The sequence below is a fragment of the Clavelina lepadiformis genome, chromosome 4, assembly GCF_947623445.1.
Source record: "Clavelina lepadiformis chromosome 4, kaClaLepa1.1, whole genome shotgun sequence".
NCBI classification, from domain to species: Eukaryota; Metazoa; Chordata; class Ascidiacea; order Aplousobranchia; family Clavelinidae; genus Clavelina; species Clavelina lepadiformis.
The window spans coordinates 4,149,170-4,162,573 of NC_135243.1; the positions used below are offsets into that span (position 1 = coordinate 4,149,170).

At 34.4% G+C, this 13,404-nt stretch overlaps 1 protein-coding gene across 1 annotated transcript; it reads right to left on the reverse strand.

Annotated features, from left to right (window-relative positions):
- Positions 1–1,418: 1,418 nt before the first annotated feature.
- Positions 1,419–12,191, reverse strand: LOC143453364 (uncharacterized). The gene is made up of 16 exons (XM_076954677.1): positions 11,433–12,191; positions 11,059–11,189; positions 9,401–9,572; positions 8,359–8,556; positions 7,991–8,111; positions 7,716–7,816; positions 7,264–7,403; positions 6,952–7,087; positions 6,233–6,444; positions 4,888–5,045; positions 4,222–4,334; positions 3,674–3,812; positions 3,372–3,497; positions 2,826–3,054; positions 2,459–2,576; positions 1,419–2,229 (listed from the first exon to the last, which is right to left on the reverse strand). Exons 1-16 carry the CDS (start codon positions 11,548–11,550, stop codon positions 2,033–2,035), a joined length of 2,409 nt encoding a protein of 802 aa, XP_076810792.1. The 5' UTR covers positions 11,551–12,191; the 3' UTR covers positions 1,419–2,032.
- Between the last annotated feature and the right edge of the window lie 1,213 nt (positions 12,192–13,404).

Genomic DNA, 13,404 nt, shown 5'->3' on the forward strand with positions numbered 1-13,404 from the left:
TGTTTCTAAGAAGTTTATAGGTCAAAATAAAGTCAAAATTTGTCAAATTATGGCTTTTGACAAAGTTTTTGTGTTTCTCGAGAGTAATTTTTGTAAAAATCCTCGTGGAAGCATTGTAAATCAGGAACTGCGACACAATTAAACCATATTAACCCATAAAAGCAGGAAATAAGTCACAATGCCCACTTGGATCAGCAGTAACTTTTATCGCAAATTGTCCATTGTTTATTCATTGTTACGTATTTAAATAACTCTTACAAAACACTTCCTCTTCATAAACGTGGTCTTTTCGAAGATCAACAGTTTGGATTTTAAGAATAGCCTACTGACATTCTGTAATACAAAAATGCCTAAGCAAGCTAAATCGTCTTCAGCAAAAGTTAGACAGATTTGTCGAGATTTTTCAGATGAATTTAATGCAACTCCCGGGGGTGATTTAAGGTGCAATTTCTGCGAGGTTATAGTGAAGTGCGATAAAAACTATTTTGTTGAAGGCCACAGGAAAAGTAAACACCATCAAGCTGGATTGGAGCAACAACAAGCATTCCCTGTTTAATTTGCTGTTTATTAGAATTTACCATGCGGAGAAAATCGAGGCAAGGTGCTCTTTTCACAAGGACAAAATAAAACAAGCTACCTAAATCTATCGCCAAAGAACACGACGCACTTTTTATAATCAATATAACACCTTGACTTTTCGACATAATATTACGTTTGGGTCTGAAATCGACAAAATTATTATGTTTGGGTAACTGGAGGAAGAACTGTGGCCTCTACAAATAAGCAATTTCGTTAGGTCAAAATAAAGTCAAAATTTGATAAAAATAAAGTCAAAAAAAAATTTTTTTAGGTCAAAATAAAAATGGCCCTACTAATAATACATGATTTTTATGGTTATAAGCTTAGTAACAGCTCTGATAATAATGTCAACAACTTATTAGTTCCTCTAAATTGGACATGAAATATCCGATTGCCGGGGTGTGCTGTTCTCTAGACAAATGACTTAAGAAATTTAAAAAACTGTAAAGCTTATTGAAAGTAATTGTCTGGTTCCGTGTTCTTCCACTTCACGTAGAGCGTTGTCCATCAAACCTTGCTTTTTTAACTTTGTCTGCTGATACTTTGACTCAATAAACAACAAATAATATCAGTAACGTCGTTAGCCCGTCAGCGCAGAGCTTAGAAAAAACGGAAAAACTTTTAACTTTTATCAGTTATAACAAAAAAGATAGAATATTATGATTTCCATTTCGAAACCTGCAGTTCTTCAAGGTTAGGCCAAGTTAAAATTCACTTTAGTTTAGTTCGTTTTTGAAAGGCGTTTAACATATTCGGACAAGTTTGAAATAGAAATGAAATTAAAATAAAAATTAAATAACTATTTAGCGATTGTTGACTGACAATAAAAAATAACCAAAAGGATTTTCCTTGGCTTATATTACAACAATATAATCAGTAAACGACAACACGCAGACAAATGTTTTATACAAGGAACGAAATCCATATAACGGTTTATGATACATCCCACAGCTAGAATACGAAAGAGCAAAATAAACTGCATTAACTAATAGGCCTAGTATGTTGTAACCCGCTCTTAGTGGAGCAATCTTTGTCAAAAAACTTTACAACAACAGTTATAGCACAGACAAACGGTAAATTTTCCAAATTGGTATATGTTGACAAAAACAGTGTTTGGTGAAATTCTATTTCCCAAGCTAGTTGGGATGCTGTAATCGCAAAATACCCGTGAAGATTTTAGTGTCTAGAAATTTCCTAGAGCAGAGGACGATAATAACTTTTACAAATTACAGTAATCTCTCGCAACCTGGTAACTTAGCCTTTTAGCAGCTATGATTGCCTACAAACAAAATAGGTGCAGCAACAGTAGTTTTATGCCGGTATATAAATCAACTTCTTTACGCTTTTTTCTGCTAGAAACACACAAATCTAAATCGGAAAAAATGCATTTAAAAACAAGTTTAAAACGAAAAGTGTTTCGAAACAATTTGGATTATCCATCCTGTTAGGATGACTACGTTCTTCCCTCACACCTTGACGCCAACTTCCGTACAATTAAGGACATTATAACATAGCCTATGACGCTGCCGCAACCCACCAGCACCATAATGGTTAAACCACAAGGAGTGAACTCCGTAGGAGGTGGCGGTGACGTTGTGGTCAGAGAATTCCGATAAAAATTGTCCATCATTGCGTCACTGAATACGTTGCCTAGTAAAAATAATTAAAAGTTGGAAGTCATTAATAGAAATACTGCTTTGAAAGTATAAGTTAAACATAGAGTTAGGATTAGTGCTACTTTAGAAAACGTATATTAACTGATACAGAATGGAAGAAAGGTTGAAAGAAAATTACCCAAGCTATTTTCAAAAGGTCTGAATAGGCTATGTTCGACAAAGTTAGAAGTACTAACTTATAAACAATTATTGCAAAACTATACCTGATTGTGGTCTCAACACCCTCAGTCTTTTAGATACAAACACGTGGTAAGAGTTAAACCTTTTCCTGTTGCCTTTCTTTGCACGTTTCCTGTATCTAGCTTCTTTGTTTTCATTAACCTATAAAGCAAAATGAAAAAGTGATTTCTGTAAAAGGCAAAAGTTTCGATTTTTCATCGGGTTTTTGCTACAGTTGAAGTAAGTTAACGTAAATTTATTATGTTAAGATATGTTTTAAAACGCAAGTTTTGAACAATTAACTGTAAGGAATATACCGACAACATATAGCCTACTGATCAACCTGTCATAAGGCTGGGATAAAACATAAAACAACTTAGAGCCACTCATAGATATCAAAAGCATATTCACTTGGTCTTTTTCAGAGGCGGAAGAATCTCTTTTCGTTCTGCTCAGTCTTGAACCGCTTCCAATCTCTTCCGTGTCGAAGGTGAAGGAATCCAGCAAATCTTGAATCAACGCAGCTTGGGAATCATCCATCTCGTCTTGCCCAAGATTGACATCTGTTGGTAACGTACCCATTGTATTTTCGCCGCAAGACGGCAAACATCTTTCGTGAGCAGAGTCGCAAACGTAAACCCTGAAAATCAAAACATTATATACAAGTTAACCTAACTTTAAGTCAATAATAGAGCACCAGCTCATCGATAATATAGTTAGCATAAGCCTTTATTTGGCGGTTCTGGTGTCAACACTGGGAAGCTTGTAGCCTACATATCCAACTTATGCACATCTTATGTTTTTAATAAGTAAAAATTAGCAAAATCAAGACCAAGATTTAGCAAAATATGCATGGCTAGTAAAATATCAATAAACTCAAAAAATCTAGGTTACCTAAAAATCGAATTATCTAGGTTGTCCTTTTTTGTGTAAATTTTTATAATTTTTCCCGCTTACTTGCACACCACGAAAATATCACTCGTTTCTGATTGAGTGGCCCATTCAAAGACACGAAACCCCCATTTACCCTGCCACGACTGACCGTTTTCCAGAATTGTCGTAAATGCCGGATTTGTCGTGCAACTGTTTTTGACGGCACAAAGAAAACAATTTATTAAAATTTCATTTATGTTATCACAAACATGAAAAACTTAATCAAGCATTTCAAGAAATTTAAAATTGCAAAACTATTGTTTATTGTTAAAATTTAACCTTTTTCAGTTCAGATATAAAATATTTCTCTTAATCGCAACACGCACCCATCCTTTATGAAATCATAGACTGGTCTACGATTTTCTGTGGTGTCTGTTGCATAACAATTTTCGAGGACAAGAATCTCATTTTCAGGGTTGCTGATGGAGATTGGTCGCATGTCGACCGAGGCATAAAGAATTTCGCCTGTTACGAAACATGCTTTAGAGAAGGCACCAACGCATGATTTTTTTTCATAAAAATCGGTACTCAAAATTAATTAATTAATAGATACTTATTTTTTTTTAAATATTTCTGAATTTTTTATGATTCGCATGTTTAAAAATCCATAGTCAAAATTAAATGATTATTTAATAAATATTGAATTAATTAATTATCTAAATTAATAGCCAAAAAGTCAAATAGTAACGGTCATAAATAAATAGATTTAAACAGGAAGTAAGTTTATGTTTCGCGCAATTTTTGAATCTTGGAAATAATTGTTTAAATGGAAAATCTAACCGTAGGAAAAGAACGAACAACATCTACGTACCTTTCACCTTTACATATAGCATTTTTACAACCTTTGTCAATAAGATTATTATAAAAAATTTACCTTCGGCAATCGTTGGAGATTCCCTAATTAGAGAATTCATCAAAAACTGGTTATTTCGAAATAGATTCATCGAGATGTGAAAGTTTGATCGAGATATTTGAGTTGAAAGTGTTCTGGAGACAAATCTAACTGTTCATACAATAACTACAAATAGCCTACCACATCACAATTACAGCTACAGCAAAGTAAACAATACAAATGCTGTATGAAATTCTAAATAGTATAAAACAGTACAAATAGTAGAACTATTAAATGTCAGCTTCCGATAGGAATAATGCGATATAAGAAGGAAATTAATCCAACGAAATTGTAACTTGGTTAAAATATATGGCAATGATATGAATGAAAGCAATGAAAGCAATGAAAGCAATGAAAGCAATGAAAGCAATGAAAGCATTTATGCTTTCACGTCATTGTTAAAAAATATCAAGTTTAACAAAGTTGCGTTTTTTGTCATTATCAGAAAAAGTTTACCACTGGATTAAAGGAAAAATAGTTAGAATTACTACTAAAAAAATTCTGATACGTTCAAGCATCTTTTCTTATTATTAACTCATTGTTCTGTTCCTTTCATTTCATTTGGTGATAATCTTATTCTAGTAATTATGATTTTGTCCTAATTATGATATTACTTCGGTAGAATTGATAAAGGAAGTTTAACAGTACCTGACCGTAGGTAAAACCCCGAACCCGAGACCAGTTGTCATATTGCCCTTCTTATCGTAAGTGCATGTCAAGTCGAGCAGAACGACCGTCGAGCTTGCTGATTGGTCCGTTAGCATCCATAAGACTTTGTTACGTATCGTGTATTCGTCACCGGTAACCTGGAAAGACGTTACTCATTTCGTAATCGTTACGTCCTATTCCAATAATAATTAATCATTACGTATTGCTAAGAGATAATAAAGAAAATAAAAAAGAAATGTTTTGAAAAGAAACGAACAAGAAAGGATCCGCTATTGAAGAAATTGGCTATTGGTTCCCTAGTGACGTACGTAATTCTTTATTTAAAATGAAAATTTTAAATTTATACTATTTAGATTAACTATTATCCGTTCTTTGATTTCATGTTTAGTTATTCAGTAACTATTTCGGAGGTGAAATCGTTTGCTTTCTACTTGGCGACTTATTTATTTACTTATTCTTACAGATGTGAAATATAAATATAACTTTTTGTCTTTATCTTTTAAATTGTAAACAAACGAAAATTATAGAAATTTGGAAGGTTGTATATATTTGTATATTTATAATTTTATATAACTTATATCTTATACGATTAAATATAGATTTTATTTATAGATAATTAGTTAATAAATAACTAGAAGCTATAATTTTACGTCAGTTAAAATAAAATTATATGCTGTTTGCGGCGCAGATATAATTCATACATATGTCAGGTAAAATTTATATCAACTTAGTAAAACCATGGAAAATTACATTAAAATCGAGTATTTGACGATGTTTCTCATTTGAAAGCGCAAAATTATCAGAACTTGATTCGCGTTCATTTTCTCGTCTTTAAACCAAAACCAATAATCAACGTCTGAATCAAACAATCCTTAAACAAAACAAACTTCTGCAACTGTAATAAAGAAATCGTGATGGATTTTGTCTTTTGTTTGTTTTTGCAACATATTACGAACTGCAGCAATATTAAAACTGTAACATTCGTAATTGGCACGGGATCTAAACCGACTTCGTCATCGAAAATAACAAATTAGCTTGTCCAAGAAAATGTTACGCTAACACTCTAGTTTGCATTTGTAAGAAAATACCTGACTGAAATTTACTAGGTATGAGTTTGTAGAAAAATTACGAGCTAAACTAGCTAAAACTAAGCCACAGCTAAGGCTTTAAGTTAAGTTTAATTAAAAGTATTAAAGTTTCTTGAATTTATAAAAGTTTATAAGGATAATTTTTGTATTATCTTTATTCATACAGAAAAATGCATTTTCGTTTGTTGCTGCATAGTTTACTTTTAACTTTTCTCCAATGAAATTAACAAACGTACGTTCACAATCGAACCGCAGCTCGTGTCGATAGGTGGCGGTATTGAGAGAATATAATGCATATGATCTGAGTCCAACTTCGCAAAACATCTAGGGGAGTTAAATCCTTGGAAGTGAATATATTTCATATCATCGATAAGTCCCTCATCTGGTATAATGCGCCGGTCGAAGGAGACTGTGATGGAGTCGTTACCACAAAACAGATCCGGAGATGCTGAAAACGAAATCAATGTCAACTTATACAAAATACACGACACTCGCAGACACTCAAACACACCCATATGGTAGACAGATACATACATAATTACTAGATAGATAGATAGATGGATAGATGGATAGACAAACACATAATTATATCAAAGAACAACGAAATTGGCAGACAAAACAAGCGGAACAGCAACATGTAACGCTGAAACCAGTTCATTAAGTTAGGTTTTGGTTAAATATTAGTTTGAAGTTATTAAACGATTTGAAATCCTTTTCAGTTACACAGACACTACTAATTTGAGCGCTACATACAATACAAACCAGCACTACTAAGCATGCTCATTGTAATGAAGAAAACACCATTTCATTCCAGAAAACACTCGAAACAGACAGGTAAATTGCAAGGTTATAATAGCTTATGTAGACTGCAAGCAAGTTGTTAACAACTGGCACAAGTTGGTAACGGCACAAGTCTGTGCCGTTACCATAGAAATAAACATGGCACGGCACTTACCATAATCACAATGCTTTCCGATGAAATTTCGCTGACAATCACATCTATAACCGCGAGCTATTCCTTCATCCGGTTGGCAGACTCCACCATTATGACACGGGTTGAGAACGCAGGGGCAGTTGCCAAGGTTACAAACCTAGAGGTAAAGTAAAACGAAAAATAGTTGTTACAAAAGCGCTTTTCAACACTTAACTCAACTAGTATTCATAGTTATGGGTTAATTAGGGACTTGCTGTTCCTTGCTATCCATGTTTATTGGCAATGCTACGCACGGAAAAGTGGAGTTGTTTCAAATAAAAGAAACCACCTCACCTCTTGGTTTGTCTCCGTTCCTGAGCAGGGAGTCCGGCTGGGGATGCTCCCGGTGCAAATGCGAGTCCGAGATCTTGTCCCGTTGTTGCAAGATTTTGAACAAATCGACCACGGACTCCACACGCTCCAGGTTATCAAACCTTCATAGTTTTCAAACCTTCTTTATAGTTGTTACTGGGTGTATTTATTTACTAAGTGGTTGTCAATATTACCCCTTACATTGACTTAATTATTAGAAATAATTATTTATGTAGTAACTGAATAACTCAAAGTAGTTTTTGGGTCTCTTAATCTGAATTTAACCACAGTTTCCTTCCACGAAAATAACTAATCAGTCTATAAATGAAAACGTTAAATATGGAACGCATATTTGCATTGTCATAAAACGTAGCAAAGTTCAAGTACAAATGCAAGAAAGAGCATTATTCTATCATCATCACACAATTTCATACCTGATGACCCGAAGTTTCTGATTGGATGATAACATTTAATCCCGTTGCTTGTCGCCGAATTGTTTCGGAAGAAGCAACAATCAAAACGCTGACATTGTTCACTAGAAAACAACGCGCTGGACTGTTAAGTGACTGAGTCTGATAGCTTGACTGCCACTTACGTACAATACTTATCACTTGAAAGAAAATAACAACGATAATTGAAAAAAATTGAAAGTATCCCGTACTAGTAAAGATTTCCGTGACCTCTAGGGGCATCTAACAATGGTCTTTACCTGGTAACTGCGGTTTGGTCTCCACCGCAAGGTTCAGGACCCCAGTTACTCTGCCTTCTCAGGCAAGTCGAATAGATTGTCTTTGTACCGGCTATCCGGTATCCTTCAGGGCCGTCAACGCCTACAAATTTCATTGAAGAATTTATTTCACAAATGAATTAACTGTAATTTGAACAGACTGTTAACATATTCCTGGTAACTGTTATTGTAGTGAAAATTTTAAACAATAATATAAATTCGGAATAAGATGCCTTTCCTTAGGTTACTGTCATTTAGTCTATATGTTACTTTTGTCTCACAATAAAAGTTTGCTGTATTTGAAACTAAATACAAAAACAAACACACACAGATATAATTCGCAAACTCACCGAAAACATCAGCCAACGTTGGTGGACACGCTTTGGCGTAATTACAAATTCTCCTCTGATACCGGTAGCCGGTACAACGGAGCCGGGATATGGACGCCGTGCATTGTCTGTGACGTATCTGTTCACCAAGTTTTCCGCATGAGTGGCTACAGTGTCCCCATGACGACCATGGCAACCAGGAACCTTCCAGGTAACTTGCTGAAGTCAAGGGTTAAGGTTACTAATGACTATCAATTAATATTTCAACCGTTTGTTTAGGTTTGTTTGTAAATTTTGTATCTATTCTAATCTCTAATCTTCTTCTCAGTTTCATATAGTGATATAAAAGGTCTCAAACAAATAGATTAAATGTTATTGTTCAATATAGCAACAACTTTTTCTTTATAACCAAGAGGCAGTGGGCAATGTTCTTATAAGCGCATACAGTCATTATGCATCATTTTTGGCATAAAAAATCATTTAGATTGCACATAGTTGTTTAAAGTTCTCGACATTTTCGATTTAAACATCGACCTTTATATCAGAATATAGGAAAAAATAATACGGTTGTAATTGGTAATTGGTGTAACTTGTCATCAACATATAGGCTACTGATATCAATTCGAAAAACGTTACGTTCATTTACAGTACAGCGACGTTAGATTTGTGAAATTTTCTTCTGCAAATGTGTAGTAGGACTATTGAAAAAATGATTTTACGAACAGGATGTACGGCTCACAACGACCACGTCACATAAGAGAGATAAGTTTAGAGTTAATTGAACGTTATTTATCAGTTTCCCAACAATTAACATACAGGCAGGCGTTTAACGCTATTTGTTTTACGAAGAATTACAAGAATTTCCCAGTTTTAAAATATCGCAAACTATATAAATTACGTGTTTAAGAAGCTTAATAATAAACACATTTTTTTATCAAAATTAATGGCTGAAAATTGAGTAAGAATAACCAAAATTTAGAAGATTTACCTATTGTGATATCACAATGGGCTGAGTGCAATATAATTACCTTGAAGAGGCAAGCTACAAAAATAACAAAAAAACCTGGGTTGCATTCCTTTCTGTAATAATGCCTTCCTCTGACGTAATCAGTGGTGAGCTTAAATTCACACGTATTGGGACAGGTCTTTCTCCATGTCATTGCTTCCCTGGTGAAGTAAAGTTCCTCAGAAGAAGCTAGGATGTAAGATCTCCTTCTGATCGGAAGAACGACTCCCTACGATTTGACGAAATGCAATTAAAATTTATTTCTAGCGGAGGATTATACCGCTGCGGAGAGAGGTAACTTTACTTTTGGTTGGTTCTGTGTCGATTTTTTTTACCGGCTTTTGTTGTTTATTCATACTCGTACGTTATGTCAATCATATATCTATTACAAAAAATAGGCTAATTGATACTGGGTAAATGGTAGCATCAAATCGCACTTTTCAAACTTTTCAAGGTTTTTTCAAACTCAACTATTTTCAGAGTAACTTCCAAAGACTGGTTGCTGACAGGTAATATGCAAGTGTTTATCGATTGAATAACAAAAGCGATTATAACGTACGAGCGATCAATCTCTTTTTCGTGGTTGGCTGTTAGTCGCGATAGAAAACACGTAATAGACGGTAAAAAGGAACAAACAAACAAATAGTTAATCTGCACGTGCAATGACATAATAGTAGTGACGCTGGCGACAGTCCTAGGAAATGTCTTATAAAAACAAAGTTGTCGCAAATTGACCGATGTTTATTTGGTGCATTATTGAGTTCGGGATCTCAGGTTAAGAGTTTATTAAACAACTTAAAAGATGACTATAACCGGCGTTAAATAGATTGGTGGGAATTTATGCAGGTTTTTAAAACAATGGGCTATCATTAACATATTTTGAAAACAACCTTCGTATGACACGGTTAGTGTGCGTAACTATACCACGAAAAAACCTGATACGACTAAAAGACATTTAAATTTTTCCAATACTTTGATTTGTACTTACGCCTATAATAAACTAATAAACTAATTCCTTTTAATAAACTAAGCAATACAACTAATATGTTGACATAAACAAGGCTAATTGGCTGCCAAAAAAATAATTTGCTTGATTCTTTAACAACTTAATCAGGTTAAAAGCTTTGTTTATTTATTTTAGTAACCCACGTAAAACTCACATTCAATCAAACTTTATCATTTTACTAGAAGTTGTCTATCCACTTGAATTACTGAATACTAAAGATAAATTTTGTATACAGTCAATCAAATGTAGCTTTAAATTTAACGCTAACTTCAAGTGGATAGAAAGTTCTGAGAAACAGCACTAATACAACAGAACTGAACAGGCATAACGCTATATGAATTCGGTAACGGATTAACCAAGTACGGGGGAAGTGAAAATTTTCTTTGTTAAGTAATCGTTTTAAATTTAAACTGTTTTGAAAAACTAACAAACACCAGTTTAACTCGTGTCTACTTGCAAAAGTTTTTAAAAAACTGCCCAAAGATTTTAAGTTGCTTAATAAATAAAGAAATTACCCCTGTAGAATAAACAAGTTTCTCAACTCAAATTAACATGTGATTTACTAGCTCGGGGCCCCTAAAAGCGGGAGGCATGATGCAGCTACCACATTTGACCGGTCTTGATATACGTATATATATATTTCATTAACCATGACGTCATTACATTCGTCATAGTTTAAAAGTGACATTATACTCGTATGTTTCCTCACCGTGCATTCTTCTCCTATAAGGTTGCAGGCGTCTTTTGCGCTGGACAGGTCAGCAAAGTATATTGTGACGTTTTCATGTGTTATGAACTGTGGGATCACTGACGAGATATATCGCTTGTATGTGCAAAGACCTGCAAATATTTGAACACATACCAAGGTAGCATATAAGCATCTTTTGAGCTATTTACGAAGCATTACGAATGAAACCGTCATGGCCGCATGTTTTGTGATAAACTATCTAAAATCATGCAGATAAATGCATGAGTTAATTACTGAATATATAGCGATTTGATTATGGTAACTAGGTTACACTCCGTGGTGAACTGCGACAAGGTTTAGACTAAATACTTTTGCTGTTTACAATTAAAACTTACCCGAAGAAGCTTTAACAATTTGAACCGAAAGATTCAGAAATAAAAAAATATAAATCCAAATTAATTCCATTCTTGTCCAGTCAAAGTGCTTGATCAAGCTTACCTTATGATAACTCATATCAACTTATATTAAACGTAACTGGGTGGCGGGTTCTAGAACAGCAGCAACAGGTACCTTATTAAGCTCGAACAGATCATCTCAGAATAAGACAAGCTGCGATTAAACACAATTGGCCTAGCAAGACCCTCACTCAAATGAGTGTTAGACGCGAAATCTAGGCGAGAGATTGCTGTCAAATGGATTTAGTTCTGGGTGATTCTTCACGTCTGTAAATTGCCAAAAGAAAACGCCTATAGTTACGTCATAAATTACTAAACGTGTTTGGTTTTTTTTTAGCAATGACTTTTTATGACGTAATAATACATTTACGATCGGCGTAACACGCGACATTTGTCTGTGATGTTTATTTAGAAAATAAACAAATAAGGAGTAGGATAAATAAAGATTTATCGAAAACGTTTGAATCTTTCAAACTTTGTTTTGACAGCAATTAAGTATGGCTTTGGCGTTGAAATTCTTCATGATGGTCCCAGCTTGTTTTCAGACCAAACTTTCCGAGCAAAAAATAACTGACACCGAAACGCCGACCCCCTGCAAAATTACCCCGGGTTGTTCGTATAATGAAGCGTGCCAAATCGCATTGGAAATTTTCCACGCGATTCAATCTCAGAAAAATATAAAGAAATAGTTCTTCAACGCTTCATAATCGTCAAAAATTGGGTTGCTTAAAGCAAAAATGTAGCCTATCATATCATTGTCGTTTGCCGACTGTTCGTCATCGCAGACAGGGCGATTGAAAAGTATTTATGTACAAAGGTTAACCCTATCCTAACCAGGCTCGCGAGTTTACAAAAAAACTAGGTGTGGCCGACCCCGCACACGCATTTTCAATCGTTAATTACAAGAAAACTATACGTCGTAAACTGATCGGATTTTGACAGGTTAGTAGAAAAATCATCTGGCTTCCTGTATACATCATAATTGTAAAACTAAAGAAAGTGAATTTTGTGTAAATTAAGTATTTCTAAAAGTGACACATTTCTAGAAATTCTTCTTGTTACGCCGCGTCCCCGCTGTGCGGAAAACCAGCTGACCGCGAGAAGAGAACGAAAGAGAATAGTTAGTCGAGTTATTGGTGCGTAAATGAGTAATACGCTTCAATGCGAAGAGCAGAGCAAAGCAGAGGAAAATTATGAAAATATCGCAATATCTTAAAAATTACAAAATCCAACTTTATCAAACAAACATGGACAGATAGCTGAACATTTTTTAGGAAAAGTCACCAAATTTCAAGTTTCTACAGCAAACAATGCAACTGTACGCCACGTTTTGCTATGACAGTGTGCGGGAGAAGCCAAGCCTAGTTAGAATAGGGTTAATTATGACGAATACTAGTGCGAAGAGTGATTTCAAATTCTTACTATAAGTACTATACTTACGAATACTTTTTTAAATCTGACAGAGAAGGTGTCAATTACGTTCGCGAAATGTTCGGAGACAATTGACCGGCTGATGTACACTCAGTAATGGAAACTTCTTATTGAAATTTTTATAAACCAAATAACTAACTGCTTTTAAATGTGGTTGTCAAGCAGTGTGGTATGATCTATTCCAGTTGTCAATATGCATTAGCCTGTGACTTCGGATTAAAAGATTTTGAAACCAAACTTCTTCACATAGAGCTACACATTTCTCATTTAGGCTAACCAAGCGACAATGCTAAAAACATTTCTAAATACATTTAGGACTATAACCGTCGCAAATGGTAAATAAATATTTTGGAAAAAATATGCAATGATGAACAAATTTCATTACGTAAAACACATTAGGCTACGCGAAATTTAGGAATAAAAGTTAGTTAGTAGGCCTACTGTTAGGCTTTTCTATGAGAGGGCTGAGAAATGTTGATCC